Raw genomic sequence first — 17,042 nt, forward strand, 5'->3', positions numbered from 1 at the left:
GGTGGTGGTGTGGCTCAGTGGGCAGAGTGTCTTTGGCCATGCTGTATCCCTTTCCAAGCCCTATAAAAAACAGCACCTGCAGTTCATGCACTCCTATCACCAGTTAGACCCTTAAAGAGAACTGACAGGTTTTACTTTCCTCTCACTTATTTTTAGACTTTAAAAAAATTACATTGTTGCCGGGCGGTGGTGGCGCACGCCTTTAATCCCAGCACTCGGGAGGCAGAGCCAGGCGGATCTCTGTGAGTTCGAGGCCAGCCTGGGCTACCAAGTGAGTCCCAGGAAAGGCGCAAAGCTACACAGAGAAACCCTGTCTCGAAAAACCAAAAAAAAAAAAAAAAAAAAAAAAAAATTACATTGTATACGTGTATGTGCACGTGCATGCATGCCACCGCAGGAGCGTGGAGGTTCGAGGACAATGAGCGGGGCCTGGATTCTCTGCTTCTCTTATGCTGGCCCCGGGGCTGGAACCCAGGTTGTCAGGCTTGGCAGCAGGTGCTTTTTCTTGCTGAACCATCTGGCCTGTGTGTGCTCATCTTTATTACTTTCTCTCATGGACAAATGAAATTGTTAAAAACGTGCAGATTTCATCTGATGAAAAACTTGTTGGCTGAAGAACAGGTCTTGACCTAGATAGATAGATAATTACGGACGGTATAAAACTGTCCTTTACTATCTAACACGTTCCTTCAAATGTGTAGAAAAAAAAGTGTAAACACTAACGGCAATGAAACAACAGTAACGAATAATATCAAATAAGACGACCTAGTTTAGGGTTACATTTCACATTTACAATTTACTTGTACAATTGCAGATCAGACACCTGTAGCTGCCATGGCTGGAAATGATTCACCTTTCGTCTGAACCTATTTAAATATCACTCACATGTCTAGAACACATTGAAAACAAGGCTGTCCTTATTTATGCTTGGCAAGAATGGACTTGGAAAGTGCACATTTCAGAAAAGGTTCACAATATTCTGTGAACCACGGCAACTTTAACCTCAGCCTTCATGTCTAGGCCTTCGTGTCTAGTTCTTCCTCGCTTTTGTATTACCGAAATGTAAAAGTGATTCATTACCGGCATGGCCATGGAAAACGGGTGTGGGGAAGGAATATAAAATAATCACGTTTTGGAGGACGATCACAGATGGCAGTTCTGCGGGGTGGGGGGCGTGTAACAGAAATGCTATGACCCAGTTTGGCTGTATCAGAAGTAGGATCTCCCATGAGCATTTTGGAGGGAACTCTCTCTCAAAATCCAAGATCACACCCCCCCCCCCTCAAAGGACCCCACGGGCAGCAGCAGGTGCCTTGGCTCTTCAGCGACTTGTTTTTGCTGCATTGTGTTACTGGGCTGCACAGTGGCTGTGCGCATACCTGCAAGTGTGCTGACAGAGGGGGCTGTATGTCTGATGACAGCGCTGAAATGTCCCCGGTAGGCTCTAACCTTGGCTGAAGAATAACAGGCATGATCTAGTTAGTCTATTTCCGGAGGAGAAAACACCAGGCTTCCACGTCGGGAAACTTTGGGGGAACAGAAATGGGAATCACGCTCCTATGAGAACACGTATGCACGACATGGATGGTGGAAGCAGACCAGTCCTCTGATTATTTCCTAATCCCGGGAAATGACACCAGTGCTGTGAATTAGGAACACTAAGAAATCAGGACTCTGGGGGCGTGGGAAAGCCGAATGGGGGCAGGGTGGGCAGGTAAACAGCGTCCGGGGAGGGGGTGGTTCCTTCGAAGCGGTCGGCAGCCGCCGAGGGTCCCGGTGCAGGGCCGGGCGACCTCTCCGCAGACGTGGAGGAAGCCCGCCCGGCTCGGGGGGTGGGTGGGTGGGGTGGGTCTATGCAGACACCTCGGTGACCCCGGACGGCGGTGAGGCAGCGTGGCGCAGTTCCCAGCCCGTGCCTCGCCGGGCCCTCCCGCTCCACACCCGAGTCCTCCGGGACCCCCCGGCTCCCCTGGATCCCCTCGCTGCCGCAGCCGCAGCGCCACGAGCCGACCGAGGCGCTCCCCCTCCCGCGGGGCCCGGGTTCGGCTGGGCCGCAGCGCTCCGCTCCGCGCCGCTCGGCTCGGCTCGGTTCGGCTCGGCCCGGCCACTGCGCTCCGCTCGGCTCGGCTCGGCTCGGCTCGGCTCGGCGCGGGGTCGGGGGCGGGGTGCGCCGCCATTTTGGATCCGGACGGTCGGCGAGCCTCCGCCTGCGCGCCGCGGCGCCGGGAGCGGCCTCGCGGAGCCCAGGGCGCGGGCGCGAGCGGCGCGGGCGAGCGAGCGGGCGGGCGGGCGGGGGAGGGAGGGAGGCTGGCAGAGGAGGAAGGGAGTGGTTGGGAACCGGGCTGCGGCAGCCTCCGGTCTCCTCCGCGGCGGCAGCGCCCCCTCCTCCTCCTCCCGCGCCTCCGCCGCCGCCTGCGTCCGTCAGCAAAGATGCCCTCAGCCCAGGGCTGGGAAGAAGGGACCGGAGTCGCTGCCCGGACCGCCGCCGTCGCGGCTGTCGCCCGCGTCCTTTGAATTCGTCAGCGCAGCCCCACGCCGAGGGGCGGCGGCGGCGGCGGCGGCGGCCGCGGGGCGCGAGCGGGAGCCCGGGCGCTGCGCCCGGCGGCACGGCGCGGCCCCCACGGCGGCCTCCGGCATGGAGCGGGCTCGCGCGACCGAGTAGCCGCCGCCCCCGGAGCCCGGCGCCAGAGCCGCCCGCAGCCCGCCTCATCCCCGGCCGCGCCAGCCGGCCAGGCCCCGGGAGAAGCCGGGAGGAAGATGACGCGTCCTCGCCGCAGTCCGCTGGAAGCCGGACTCGCTGCAAAGCCCTAGGAGAGAAAGAGCTCGGCGGCGGCCGCGGCTCGGCGTGCTCCGAGCCGGGAAGCCGGGAGAGCCAGCCGCTGCGGGAGCTGCCCTCCCTGGCCCGCCCGCCGGCGGAGGACTCGCCCAGGCGCTAGCCGAGTGGAGGCTGGGAGCATTTGCAGCAGAATTTTTTGGCTTTCCCTCCCCCTCCATACATCCACTCCCCCCCCCCCTTCCCACTCCTCCTTTTCCAATTTTTCTTCTTCCCGGGAAGTGAATTGCTGATGCCAAGCGGACTTGATTCATTAATGATGCAGCCGGATTCGTTTCAGGATTATGTTGCACGAATTGAATTTTGAATGAAGGAGTTTTTTTTTTTTAATTTTTAAATTTTTGAAAGAAGTGTTGACTCTTTTAGTTCGTTGTACTTTTAATTATTATTTTATTTAAGCATACAAGTTAATTGTATTATTCTCTTAAAAAATATTAAATCTATATTTTATGGAAACTTACCCTGAAGATATATATGTTTATGACTGAAATTGAAGACGCTTCCGTTAAGCGAGGTGACTGGTGTGTTGGATGTTTAATTCAGCACCGGCATTGCATGACAGTGGTTGAAATAACAAGTGGTTTATTTTTCTAAAACCACACCTTGAGAATTTTAGGCTCCGATAGTAACAGTAGACATCGTAAGGGCAATTAAAAGAAAACCAGCAGAAATCGAAGCAAACATGTCCGGGGAAGTGCGTCTGAGACAGCTGGAGCAATTTATTTTAGATGGGCCGGCTCAGACCAATGGGCAGTGCTTCAGCGTGGAGACTTTACTGGACATACTCATCTGCCTTTATGATGAATGCAATAATTCTCCACTGAGAAGAGAGAAGAACATTCTTGAATATCTAGAATGGGGTAAGTTGTTGTTGTTTTCTTTTTAACTCTTAATGTGTAAGCTGGCCATGAGCATTATTAACTACAATGAAAAAATACGTATCTATACATAACAAAAGAACACACGTCATTTAGTCAAGACTTTTCTCCCCTAGTTTTTCGTAACTGCCAGGAGTAAAGCGGCGGGCGCCACTTCATTGTTGCCTTGGTGTGTGGCCTCGCTGTTGGTGGACCCACTGCGTTTTTGGGCAGCAATAAGAGCCTTAAAACAAATGCTGGGCCGAGGAAACGTGGATTACCGAGAGCACAGTTGTCTCAGGCATGGCCCTGTAACAGCCATTCGGGGCGGTGGGTCGGGGCAAGGTATTTGTTGGTTGAAACATCCCTTCCCAGGCTTTGGAAATCACTGGCGATGGGAGGAGATGTTGAAGTCTCTGTTTTAGGACAGCAGGACCTTGGAGGTGGCGATCACTGGGTTTAATTTCACCTCTGCATAGCACAAGCAAGGGGAACTACTGAACATGGACTTTCCAGAAATGACTAGGTCCCTGAGATGAAATAATAGAAATATTGTGTGTGTGTGTGTGTGTGTGTGTGTGTGTGTGTGTGTGTGTGCGTGCAGACAGTAGTTGGGGACTATTTGGAGGCAGCTCCCCCTGCGTTAGATTTCACTCTAAATTGAACTTGCATCTACCCTGGAGAGAGTTTCGTCTTCCAGTCTTCGAAGTGTAGATGTGACCCAGACGACCCGTAGTAGTGGACTAGGTCAGTGATGCCAGCAAACGCTGCTGCTGCATGTGACCTTCAAGCTAGAAGGCTTGGCTGAAGTGCCTGACCCTCTGATGTCACTCACTCGATGAGGGAAGTCTGACATCTAGCAGTTGCCAACCTTGCCCAGCCTGGTAGTGAGTGGTACGGCCGCTCTGGAAGGGCTTTGGCCATCTAGAATTTGGTGCTGTTGAAATACTTTTAGTTAGCTAAATCATTTTTGTATTGAAGATCTTTGTTCCCAAGTAAAGCTTAATTTTCGGAAGTAAAAATGAAGTGCCCGTTGTTGTTTTGGTTGTCAAATTAATTCAAAATTTGTCTCTTAGTTCAGCCTCCGATTTAAGAATGCCCACACAAAGCAGTTCTCCAGTGTGCCAGGATTCCAAGATTGATTGCTAACAGCATGATGTTAGAAGGTTAAAAAAAATGTGTAAATGTGAATGGAATGATTTTACAGAACAGCTTGCCAGCGTCATGCTGGGAATGTAAGAAATCTTGAGCCATTTTTCAGGCAGCTTCTCTCTTGAGAGTAGGGGCTTTTTCTGTTGGTACTGACTTTGTTTGCACATACCTGCCTTTTGATGTGTAGGACCCAATACTTCATGAATTTGACACCCAGTGTTTCATAAACTTAGGAATTCTGTGGTGTTTCTTTTTTGAAGACTTAAAAGGTTTCAGTACTCTTCGAGTTGGAATTTGAGTCCTTAAATTATGGCCCCATCGTTACACTCTAATCTATGATTATGATTGTCATTTAATATCCTTTTCATTTGGAAAACAGTAGGAGAACTCTCTGTATGTCCCAGTGGCAGGTATAATTTAAATAGTGTATAAGAGAAAATTGTATTTCCCTGTTTCCTGTTATATAGCAGTTTTATGCTGTGGAATATTTTGCCATATTTTAAAAATAACCTATGTATATTCTATTAAGTATCTTTTCTTGGATGTTGTTTTCCTATGTATATGAAAACACTCTGTAAACATAAATGCATATTATACCAAAAATTAAAAAAAATCAAGTATTTGCATTCACTATATTCTTTCATTTTTTTGAGAGAGGATCTCAGTGTGTAGCTTAGGGTGGTCTTGAGATTGCATGTAACATGACTGGTATGCACTGCTGGTGCAGGCTCTGTGGTGCTGGGGATTGAACCAAGGGCTTTATCCATGCTGGGCAAGTGCTCTACCATTTGAGTCCCATCCCCAGCCCACACTCATTGTATCCTTATTAATAATTTCGTGCCTTTTTAGTTGTCTGGTATATCGTATCACGAAACCCTGCAGTCTCATAAACCGTTACTGGAGTTTAAGAAAGGGTTGCTTTTATTATTTTAAATTATGTGTCTGTGTGCAGGCCTGTGTGTAGGTATGTGCTGTAAGTGCAAGCTCTCAAGAGGTCCCCAGACATCTGATCTCCTGAAGCTGGATGCTGGTGGTTGTGAGCTGCCTGATGTGGGTGCTGGGGATCAGGTCCTCTGGAGCTGCTGGCCATCTCTTCAAGAGAGTAGTTTAAAGTTTTTTAAAAATTATTTCTTTTGTGTTTTTAGATTATAATTACATCATTTCCCCCGTCCTTTTTCCTTCTCCGACCCCTTCCTGGATACTCCTTCTTCTCTTTCAAATTCATGCATTCCTAAATTCATAAATACAACATGCTTAGTCTGCATAATGTTGCTTGTATGTGTGTTTTCAGGGCTGAACCTTCGGTTTTGGATAACCAATTGGTGTGCTTCTCTGGGGAAGAGAGAATAGAATTTTTTTTTGGTTTGTTTTTCGAGACAGGGTTTCTCTGTGTAGCTTTGTGCCTTTCCTGGCTCTTGTTCTGTAGACCAGGCTGGCCTCGCACTCACAGAGATCCACCTGCCTCTGCCTCCCGAGTGCTGGGATTAAAGGCGTACGCCACCACCGCCTGATGAGAATAGATTTTTTTAAGGAGTTATTTTGTATATTTTAGGCTCTTAAGCCTCTGGTGTGTTCTTCCCTCTGTAAGAACTAAAGAGTGGAAGTGTTGCAAGAGATGCATCATAAATGGTTTCGTTTACTATCCTTAAGGGATTGGGGATTTTAGATTAAGAACGATAGTATCTTTTCATTAAAGTGCATCATTCCATCTTCATTTATTAGTCTACCACTACATTTTGGGAAATGTTCTATTTCATTCTCATTGCAAAAAATGTATAAGAATATCTAGATTATCTAGGTTAGGTTTTCAGATTGTGAATTGACTTCAACTTAATTTTTTATTGAATTATTAACTTTTGGGGATATTTTTTTTTTTTGTTTTTTGTTTTTTGAGACAGGGTTTCTTTGTGTAGCTTTGTACCTTTCCTGGAACTCACTTGGTAGCCCAGGCTGGCCTCAAACTCACAAAGATCCTCCTGGCTCTGCCTCCCGCGTGCTGGGATTAAAGGCGTGCGCCACCACTGCCCAGCGGGGATAAAAATTTATAGGAATATTATTAAGGTTAAATTTGGCAATTTAGATTTGCTTCAGGATATCGTCTTTGGTTTGATTTTTTATTTTTTTTATTTTATAATTTAATTTTACGTATCAGCCACGGATTGCCCTGTGTGTCGTCCCCCCCTTCCCCCTATCCCACCCCCCCCATTCCCGTCTCCTCCAGGGCAAAGACTCCCTGGGGATTCACTTCAACCTGGTAGATTCAGTCCAGGCAGGTCCAGTCCCCTCCTCCTAGGCTGAGCAAAGTGTTCCTGTGTAAGCCTCAGGTTCCAAACAGCCAGCTCATGCACTAAGGACATTCAAAAAGTATTATCTTTAAGTCTGTAAAAGACCCAGTAATTGAAATAAATAGTATAGTTAAATATTCCATCTTCAATACTAAATATTTGTGTTGGGTATTTGCAATAATTGAAGTACCACGTAGGCACTCCATATTTTTATAAGGGAGTGATTGGTTACTTTTAAATATGTAGTCAAGATCCTGTGTGCATCGCTTCCATCAATTTCATTTGATTCCTCGTTGTGGTCCATTTCATTTCTGCAGTGGTACAGTTAATATTTTGTCGTTAACAGTAAGTACCTCAGTAAGAAAACTGACTGTTCCAAGTCAGGTATGCTGGTTTTCTTTTATAGCATTCCTTGGTTTTGGTCTGATGATGTGAGGGAGGAAAGTAGATGGGGGAGGAAGCAGGAGTTAAGTTGGTGAGTGCTAGCCTAAGGGGATAAAAGCACCTTAAGACCATAGGTCACCTCTGAGTTTAATAAAGTGTATTATTTTCTATATACAGCCGGCAATGTTTGAAAACTTTCTTTCTTTTGATTTTTAAGTTGTTGGAAAGTTTTCTACTTACACTCAGTAAGATTTGAAAGACTGTCTTTGACTGTTTTTTTAGGTTTTGGAAAGATTAGGGTTTCTGTGTTTGTTTATATAGTAGTAGTTGGGATGTCAGTAGTGGAGCTCTTACGTCATAGTGGAGCTGTAGAGGTAGAGGAGTTGTGACCGTATAAACTAACTTGTTAGTGATGACTAAAACAGTCACTGTTCATTGCATTGGTTTCCCTCTGCTTTGAAATGGGGAATTTGAATAGCAAGGATTTACTAATTTATTTAAAAAGTAGATGTAAGATAATATTACCCAGTACAGAAGGAACTGGCAGGGTTCTCTGTATGTGGATTACTTTTCAGTGCTTTCTGATCCTGATTTTATAACATTTCATGTAAGTTTTCATTAAATAACTATTTTTATAGCGTATTCAGATTTTGTTACACCTAGACAGTAGCCTGATTATTAGACTTATTACTGGACACATCAACAGGTATTGTGGTATAAACATTTCCTTTTGTTAGAGTTATTTTAAAGTATAGTCTCCTTTTTTAATGTGAGTTGTAATGGTGCTGGCTTGATTGGAAGGAACTGAATTATTTCTAGAATACCTCATTTGTTCTTCCTGCCTGCCATTCCAGAGGTTCGCTTTTCCCGAGTGGAATTGTCACACAGAATTAAGATAGTCATTGACTACAGATGATTAAATTCATTTTAAAATAAGTCTTCATTTGGGATCCCTCTAAATGTGATGGAAATGTAGGTGGGACACTTGCTTCCTTTACACTAGGCATGTAGTCCTCTGTTTCAAGAGTGGCTGTGGTCTGTCTGAGACAGTGCTGCAGCTGAGGGACAGCCAGCCGAGGAACACAGTAAGTGGTAGGTAATGATGCACCATTGCTCTCCCTTCCTCCTGTCCCTCCCTCCTTCCACCCCCTTCTTCCTCAGGTAGCTGCCAAATAATATTGCAACATCTAACAGTATTGATTACTTGGTTAATAAACTGTTTAAAATAATAATTGCTTTGTAAGTGAGAATGGTATGTCAAGATTAATATTTTAAGAATTTTAGAGCCAGGTAGTGGTGGCACACACCTTTAATCCCAGCACCCAGGGGCAGAGGCAGGCAGATCTCTGTGAGTTCAAGGCCAGCCTGGTCTACAGAGTGAGTTCCAGGACAGCGAGGACTATACAGAGAAACCCAGTCTCCAAAAATGGAAAAAGCAAAAAAAAAAAAAAAAAAAAAATCAAAAGTATTTCATATGGAAACTTAAGGTATATCTTACTGTAGAAGTGTGAAGACAAATACTGTAATATATTGGAAATTTGATGAACTGTCCCATAAATCTTAGGACTTGATTACTATTCCATAGTAAGCCCGGTCTGTTCCAAGGTAAAAGAGCTGAACTTGACACAGTTTTATTGTACTACTCAGATCTTTCCTTGTTTGGTAGACTTACTGCCAGGAAATGTGTGTAAAGCTTGTTCTTTTTCATGCTGTCGGTTGTGATAGTTTCAGAAACCAATGCATAAAGTCTAACCCACATTGAAAAGTTAGGCTAGACTAGAAAACAGTCAAGTTCATCATACTCAGAAAAAGGAAATACTGTTATGCAAAGCATTTGTGCTTTTTTGTATTTCTTAACTGTTATATCTTATAGATTGAGATCAAAGGAGTTTGGAATGTTGCATGATGAAGATATATATATGTTAGCTAGTAATGGAAATATTAGAGGCATGGTTTGTATTTTCAGAAAGTACATGTAATAGATTCAGGACAACAAATCCTGAATGAAATAATTTAATGAAAGGGAATGTGCATAGGGACAAGATGCGGGGGTGGGGGAGAGGGGAGCTTGGGCTAGGGAGAGGATGAGAATGCCTGGCCTAAGTGAGAGCGAGAGAGAGTGTGACTGCATTGTATTCCTGCTTTGTGCTTGAGTCTGACTGAGTGGTTGGGTATTCTTAACTAGAAGAATATACTGCCTATAAGAATTGCCCCAGTCCTTTTATTTAGAGGATGGCTACTGCCTTTTATTTCCCTTTGTGGCAGTGATTAACTTTGACTGTCAGAGTATATTGGCGGTTTGAACTCGAGGGGTAAAGGAGGGTAGTGCTGTGGCTGTTTCTCCAGTTCCGGTTTTCTCATTTTGTCACTCATGGACTGTCAGCGAACATGATTTCGTCTTTAAGGATTGAAGACCATGAAGTGCTCAGCTGTTTTTGCAGAGTCTGCCTAAGAGCCGAAGTTCTTCTAAAATGATTTGTTAGGAATAACCTGTGCTCTTAAGCATAAGCTACTCCAAACTCAAGAATGAATGTCCTTTGTTGTCACTACATAGAAAACTCCCCTCCAGATAGAGGGATCTTCTCCTCTTCCTCATTGGTGCCGCTCCTCTCCCTGGCTTCTCCCCCTTGGCTGGACAGTTGCCATCTCTTATAAGGCGGCAGGCGAGAATGGCTAGGCCTCAGTTGGCCAGCCTCTCATCTCCTGGACTTGGATCTGCCCCTGCTGTGGAGCTGCATTGGCTTTCCTCAGAACAGGAAGCACATGGAGCTGGCTCCTCGTTCCCAGCACCACTGTTTGTCTTTAGGGTTTTCCTCTGGGAACTGTTTGCTTCTACTTTGGAATCAGGGCTTCTTTTCTTCATCTAGTGTTCTTCTCTAGTTTCAAAGTGTGTTTTATAAGTCCATGGGCTGCTCCTAGGCTCTCTGTCTCTGTCTCTTTCTCTGTGTGTAAATGTACACAGAGGCTTGTAAATTTGGAAAATTACCTCAGACATAATTTAAGTAAAATATTGCAGGTTATCGTTGTATTTACAGAGTTTATCTGATTATAGAATCGTCATTTTGAAGAATATCTGTAGGGTAAATGGCAAGTATTCTAATGCACATTCTTAGGGAAGTGTTGTTCCTTTGTAACTCCTTATTGGCATTAGAAATTTGGAGAAACTTGTGGCTTGGAAAGAGAATCTAGCTTTGAGAAAGCTGTATTTTACTTAGTACCTGGAGACTTATATTTTTTGTGTGTGAAAGCCTTGTGACCTGAGAGATAAGCTTAATCATGATGGAGTAGTAGTGATGCTGTTGAATTACATCTAAGAAACGCTGTTCGAAGTAGAATTGGACAGTATACTGGTGTACCTGTGCTGTCAACTCCTGGGATGACAGATGTTTCTGTGACATTCTTGTTCTGATTTGGACTTCCTCCCCATGTAAAGGCATTTATACTACATTAAATACATCAAACACAGAATTTCTCACTTTATTTTTATAGCTCCAGTTATAATTTTAACATGTTATGAAACTATTTTGTCTCTGAAAAGATTCTGTTCATTCTGATGTTTAGGAAGAAAGTGCCTTGAACTTGCCGTTTCATAATCCACTGGGTTTTATTTCTCCCGGGGGTAGCAGTGCTTCAGCTGAGCAGTTGGTCTCTGTCATCTCAATTGTGTGAGAACTTTTTATTATTATGGATAATGGTGTATGTGTTCATGTGTCAGCATCTATTTGTTTATGTGTATTATAAAGAAACCAGACAATCTCTCCTTTTTATTAAGGGGAAACCCATATATAACTGGTGTTATTTTGGCAGCATGTGAACAGTTAGAACCTTGTGATTATCATAAAGTTTTGTTCTGAGTTTTAGCATGACAGATAATAATAATACTGGAGGACAATTTAACTTGATTGTTTAAAAACAGGCGAAGAGCTTTGGATTTAGATTGAATCTTTTAATTATTGGCTAGGTGATCTAGGCAAGTTGCTTAGTCTCTTGAATCTGTATTATCAGCTTTAAAGAAATGGACATTACAATATTTACCAAAAGATAAAAGCCAGTTTGGAAGTTTTTCTCATGATTTAGAGTTTATTTTGTAGATTTAAGCCCCACTTTGATTTTTTTTCTTTTTGGTCTCTTGGAGTCCTTGAACTTGACATGACTTGGAGCTCCTGCTTCCCTTGCTCCTGCTTCCTAAGTGCTAGGACTAGAGGTGTGCACTGCCATGTCCGGTTTATATGGTGCTGGGGATTGGACCCAGGCCAGTGTGTGCAAGGCAAGCAATCTGCCCATTTAGTTATATCCCCAGCTTCCTTCTGATTTTTAAAATTTCTATTCTGTTTAGCCTTAAAATAAAGGAACAACTAAAATGTCACTTTGGGGATTAAGTTTGAGTTAAGTGTATAGTTATACTAATTAAAGGACATAAATAAATTCACATTACTGTCAACAAGATTTACATCTTCTTGATGATATTTTAGTAAATTATCATTGTTATTTTCAATTTTATTTAATTGTATATGTATGGATAGTTTGCCTGTATGCAATGCATGTCTGTGCACCATGTACAAGTCTGGTGCCTACAGAGGCCAGAGGAAGGCTTCAGATCCTCTAAAATTATATTTACTGATGGTGTTTTTCTTTGCATGACTATACAGACAGTCTTAGACATTAGATGTTTTGTTCTTTTTAGCTAAGAAATTTGGGGTGTAAATATTAAGTTGATGTACAGTCTTCCCACCCCAGTAGCCGCTATCATGCAGTGACTAGTTACACTTTATTTTTGTATGTATATGGCTTCAATCTGCAAATTAGTGGTAGAGTTCTAAACCTCAACTCAGAAGATTAAAATTTTTATTGATGTGTTGTTCACATAGTACCTTTTATGGACTGAAATTACGCAATAGCCACAGATTCATGTGGTCTTCCAGTAAGTATGAAGAAAATGAACATTTTCTACAAGTATTTCCTAAACTGTATTTCAAGAGACATACTGAATATTCCACAAATTATGGGTTAATTGGATGTGTAAGGCTGGGGATAGTGCTTTGATACACGCCTTTTTACAAAGCACATTATCATAGAAAAAGTTTCAAAAAGTTCCGAACAGAAACCTTAACTTTGTTGTGCAAAGTTGGCCCAGATCATTTGAACTGTGGAACTGTGAGAGGAACACTGACTGAACTTGGGACGTTGTGGCCACATTAGGAAACTACAGGCAATGTCCGGAGTCTTTAAGCAGGTTATGTGAAAGCGCGTTACAAAACAAATCGTCACAGTGTACCAGAACGCAGACACCGTGGGGGTTTGGCACCTCGGTGTCATTTAGAAACCAGAGTAGCTGAGTTCCAGTTGGGGTGGGATTCAGCCCTGGACAGGAGGATCTCACCTGTGTCGGGGAGTTCACAAATGCAGCTTCTGGTTTGCGGAGATGCTTCTTCTAACCTCGTGGTTTTGTTTTGTTTTTGTTTTTCTTTCTCTCTTTCAGTAAAGCATGATCATTTTCTATTCACTGGTACAGAGAAACTGTGAAGTAGAACAAAGCTAAATGGATTTTATGAGAACTTTGTAAAAGTGGTATAATTGTCCAGTTACAGCAAGAATCTTGTCCTTAAGAGTCAGCAGTTACTAGGGGTGGCCGATACCCCAAGTTAACCCATATATGGTGAAAAGCAGTGAACACTACTTAGGAAAAACTTCTTGCTTGGTGTGACTAAAGCCTCATTTTGAAATTGCATCATGAACTCCCTGTGGTTTTGTCCTGGCCCAAAATTACCATAAAGAAACATGTAAAAGTAGACTAAGAGCTCAGGTATATGGCGAATCTGACCTATTAATGTGTTACCAGAAAGCTTTCTATACTGTATACTTACTTTTTCTTAGTGTTTATGGTTAGATCCACAGTATTTGCAAGATTAGTGTAATTTATTTTTCTGACTTTTAAAAAACTGCATGCCTTTGTAATGTGTCACCATTTCTGAAAGATGCTAACAGCTTCTTCCAGAAGCCTGTCGCTGTGTTAGTCACTTGAGATTGTGATTATGTGATCATCATACTGTTTCTTTTGCCTTTGTTACTGTGAGGTAGTATTGGTTGAATGCAGCATCTCCTGAGTTAAGCCTGGGTTTATTCTGTTTTTGTGTACCTGGCTCGATTTATTTGTATTTAACTTGTAAATATGGATTTGTATATTCTTGGGTCTTACTGTTTGCACTTTGTTTTCTTATCAAGTACCAAGTAGCCTTTAATACATTATGTGTCTCTACTTTGCAAATACGATGTTCATATACATCCCAGAATTTAATAAAACACACAGATTTATACATGATTTTTAAAATCGTGTTAACATAATGCTTAATATCTTTAGTGACTATTAAGTTGTACTTAGATCTAATGTAGCTTATGGTTGTCTGTGTTAGTCATTAGATTAGAACCCTTCCCTATAAGTTAGTAGAGGAATTACTCTCAAGTGTTTCAGCTTTTCAGGGTAGTTTCATTTAAACTACTTAGCATGATATGTACTCCCCTCCCTCCCTCCCTCCCTCCCTCCCTCCCTCCCTCCCTCCCTCCCTTCCTTCCTTCCTTCCTTTTCTCTGTATCTCAGGTTGGCCTTGATTTGTGCTCCTTCTGTCTCCTGAGTGCTAGATTTACAGGTATGTATACCTACCTAGTCACAACTTTTATATACTTCTTATCTACAACCTCATATATTTAACTTTAAAAATATTTTTTAAAAATTGAAATAACCAGCTGAGTGGTGGTGGTACACACCTTTAATATCAGCACTCAGGAAGCAGAGACAGGTGGATCTCTGTGAGTTCAAGGCTAGCCTGGTCTACAGAGTGAGATCCAGGACAGGCACTAAAACTACACAGAGAAACCTGTCTCGAAAAACAAAAACAAAACAAAACAAAACAAAAAAATTGAAATAACCACAATTGTACAGAAAAATTACAAGTATAGTATACTTTTTAATCCTGAATCATGAGAATAATTTGTCTACTGATGTTCATTCCTTCCCAATGTGTTTGGATGTATATTTACATACTTTTATATAACTGTAATACAACTCTTAAAATCAAGAAATTAACATTGATGAGATACTGTCATCTGAGCTTTAGAAACTTTGTTTTAGTTTTATAGTTGCTATAGTAATTTTGTTACAGCTGAAGGGTTCAGTCTGGAATCCTGTGTCGGATGTGAATATTATATTTTGCAGTATTGATTGAGACAGGTCTTAGGGTTTGCCTTGACTTTCTGAACTTTGGCTCTTTTGAAGACTGAAGGCCATTTGCAGTAAGCCTCTATCTCGATTTTCCTCCCGGTGAGGTTTAGACAAAACTTGGTTGGTATCACAGAAATGATGCACTGTTCTTCTTGTTGCACCCCATCAGATGAGGCCCAGACCCCATGCTGCCTTGTTCCTTGTTGCACTGGCGGGTTTCTCTACTGCAGTTATTCTTCGGGTAGGCGCGGTGGCCCGTGCCTGTAATCCTGCACTAAAGAGGCCGAGGCAGGAACATCATGAGTGAAAGATCTGCTGGACTCTATAAGTGAGTTTGAGGCTGGCCAGAGCAGCATAGTAAGACTTTGTCTTAACAAAACCAAAACAAGGCCGGGCGGTGGTGGCGCACGCCTTTAATCCCAGCACTCGGGAGGCAGAGGCAGGCGGATCTCTGTGAGTTCGAGGCCAGCCTGGGCTACCAAGTGAGTTCCAGGAAAGGCGCAAAGCTATACAGAGAAACCCTGTCTCGAAAAACCAAAAAAAAAAAAAAAACAAAAAAAAAAAAAAAAAAAAAAAAACAAAAAAAAAAAAAAAAAAAACAAAACCAAAACAAAATCATGACAAAGCAAGTTACTTCTTTTCCTGTCATAACTATTGGAGAGGTATTTTAAATTATGTGTCTATCTTTGCCTCATTAAGTTGTACTTAGATCTAATGTAGCTTATGGTTGTCTGTGTTAGTCATTAGATTAGAACCCTTCCCTATAAATTAGTAGAGGAATTACTCTCAAGTGTTTCAGGAAAGAACACATTATACTGTACCTGCAGTTTTTCTGTTTGAGAATGTTTCAGATTAAAAAAAATTAAGGTGAAAATGTGATTAGGGAAGTAGTCAAGGGCCATATATGAGTTGTATATGCCATACTCAGTTGTTTCAATGTTATTCTGAAAGTTGCCCGTATTTTCCTTATTGAGGCTTAACCTGACCCAGATTTAGTCAGTAGAAGCCCCTCAAATGGGGCTGTGTGCCCTTCGACATGTCATCGTGCCTTCTTGTATAAACAAGGTGCCTTAGGCTTGTCCTGTTCCTTCTTTGACCCTGCTGGGAATCAGCAAGTTTTTAGGACTCTTAGCACCTTTTAGTAGAGGCAGTTACTCTGTAAAAGACAGGATAAGGTCTCCCTGTGTCTCATTGCTGCTCTCCTAGTGGACAGGGCTGCCTTTTATTAGTCCATCCAGATCCATCGCACTGTCTCGTCGTTTACCCATTTCATGGACATATCTACATCTGTGTTTTGAATCTGCATTTATTTTGGTAGCTACTTGTTTCTGCCCGTGTTATAGAGGGAAGATCATGAATTTGCATCAGGATCCCTAATTCCAGCCCAACAACACTGCAGGCGTCATTCTAGTTCTTTTGTCTTGTTTTTCTATGTAAATTTCCTTTCCAGCAGTCATATATATATATATGGAGAGAGAGAGAGAGAGAGAGAGAGAGAGAGAGAGAGAGAATGAGAATGAGAATGAGAATGAGAATGAGAATGAGAATATAGATGAGTCCAAGATACTCTCTAGGAGGTTAGAGGTGTCAGATCCCCCAGGAGCTGGAGTTAAAGGCAGTTGTAGGTGCTTGGTTTAGGTGCTGGAAACTGACCTCAGGTCCTCTGCTAGAGCAGTGGGTGTTTTAGGTGCTGAGCCATTTCTTCAGCCCCGTTAGTTTACTTACGAGACCTGTCTGTGAGTATTTGAGTGATCACTCCCCATCAGTACTCCATTCTCTCCCTCACCCACATTCTCTGTTCACTCTGCTCGATTGCCGCTGTCCTCATCCTTAAAGCCACACTCCACACCTTGTTCTGCCTGGCCACCACACCAAGCTTCTCTTTTCACCCCAGACTTTCCTTCACCCTTGGGTGTTCTTTGTGTTCCACGGGCTCTGACATTCCCAGTGCCAGTGCCCCTTTGTGGATGTCCCGTGCATGAGCATCTGCTGTGGTCTGTCATGACTTCCTTTTCCTCTTCTTTGTTCTGCCATGCCTACTGGCCGTAAGGTGCACATTGTTCAGGGAGAGGGAACGGCTGTTGACTTAGTACCTGCCTCTTTGGAATGGGAACATGGTCTGAGGAAGGTTTTATGAGGGATTTTGTGGTATGAACATCCTGGAGTGTGTTTACACTCCATGCAGAGATGTCACCAGATGACAGTCATGTGGGACGACCATAGGAGATGCCTGTCCTCAGGCAGTGCTCAGCTACATACATATATTTATATGTATGTAGCTTTAGTTATATTCCTTTTTCTGAGAGATAGAATCT

At 43.3% G+C, this 17,042-nt stretch overlaps 1 protein-coding gene across 17 annotated transcripts in view; it reads left to right on the top strand.

Annotated features, from left to right (window-relative positions):
* Nucleotides 1-2,944: 2,944 nt before the first annotated feature.
* Nucleotides 2,945-17,042, top strand: part of Cdc42bpa (CDC42 binding protein kinase alpha) — a 211,874-nt gene continuing 197,776 nt past the window's right edge. For 8 of the 17 annotated variants that reach the window (XM_076548062.1, XM_076548063.1, XM_076548078.1 and 5 more), the window contains exon 1: nucleotides 3,293-3,693. In XM_076548062.1, the coding sequence (XP_076404177.1) occupies nucleotides 3,516-3,693 (178 nt within the window). In that variant the 5' untranslated portion in view covers nucleotides 3,293-3,515. Of the gene's footprint in view, nucleotides 3,694-17,042 lie in introns of all 17 variants that reach the window. The other 9 variants (XM_076548071.1, XM_076548072.1, XM_076548065.1 and 6 more) reach the window with 3 other exon arrangements.

The sequence above is a fragment of the Peromyscus maniculatus genome, chromosome 11, assembly GCF_049852395.1.
Source record: "Peromyscus maniculatus bairdii isolate BWxNUB_F1_BW_parent chromosome 11, HU_Pman_BW_mat_3.1, whole genome shotgun sequence".
In the NCBI taxonomy this organism is placed as follows: Eukaryota; Metazoa; Chordata; class Mammalia; order Rodentia; family Cricetidae; genus Peromyscus; species Peromyscus maniculatus.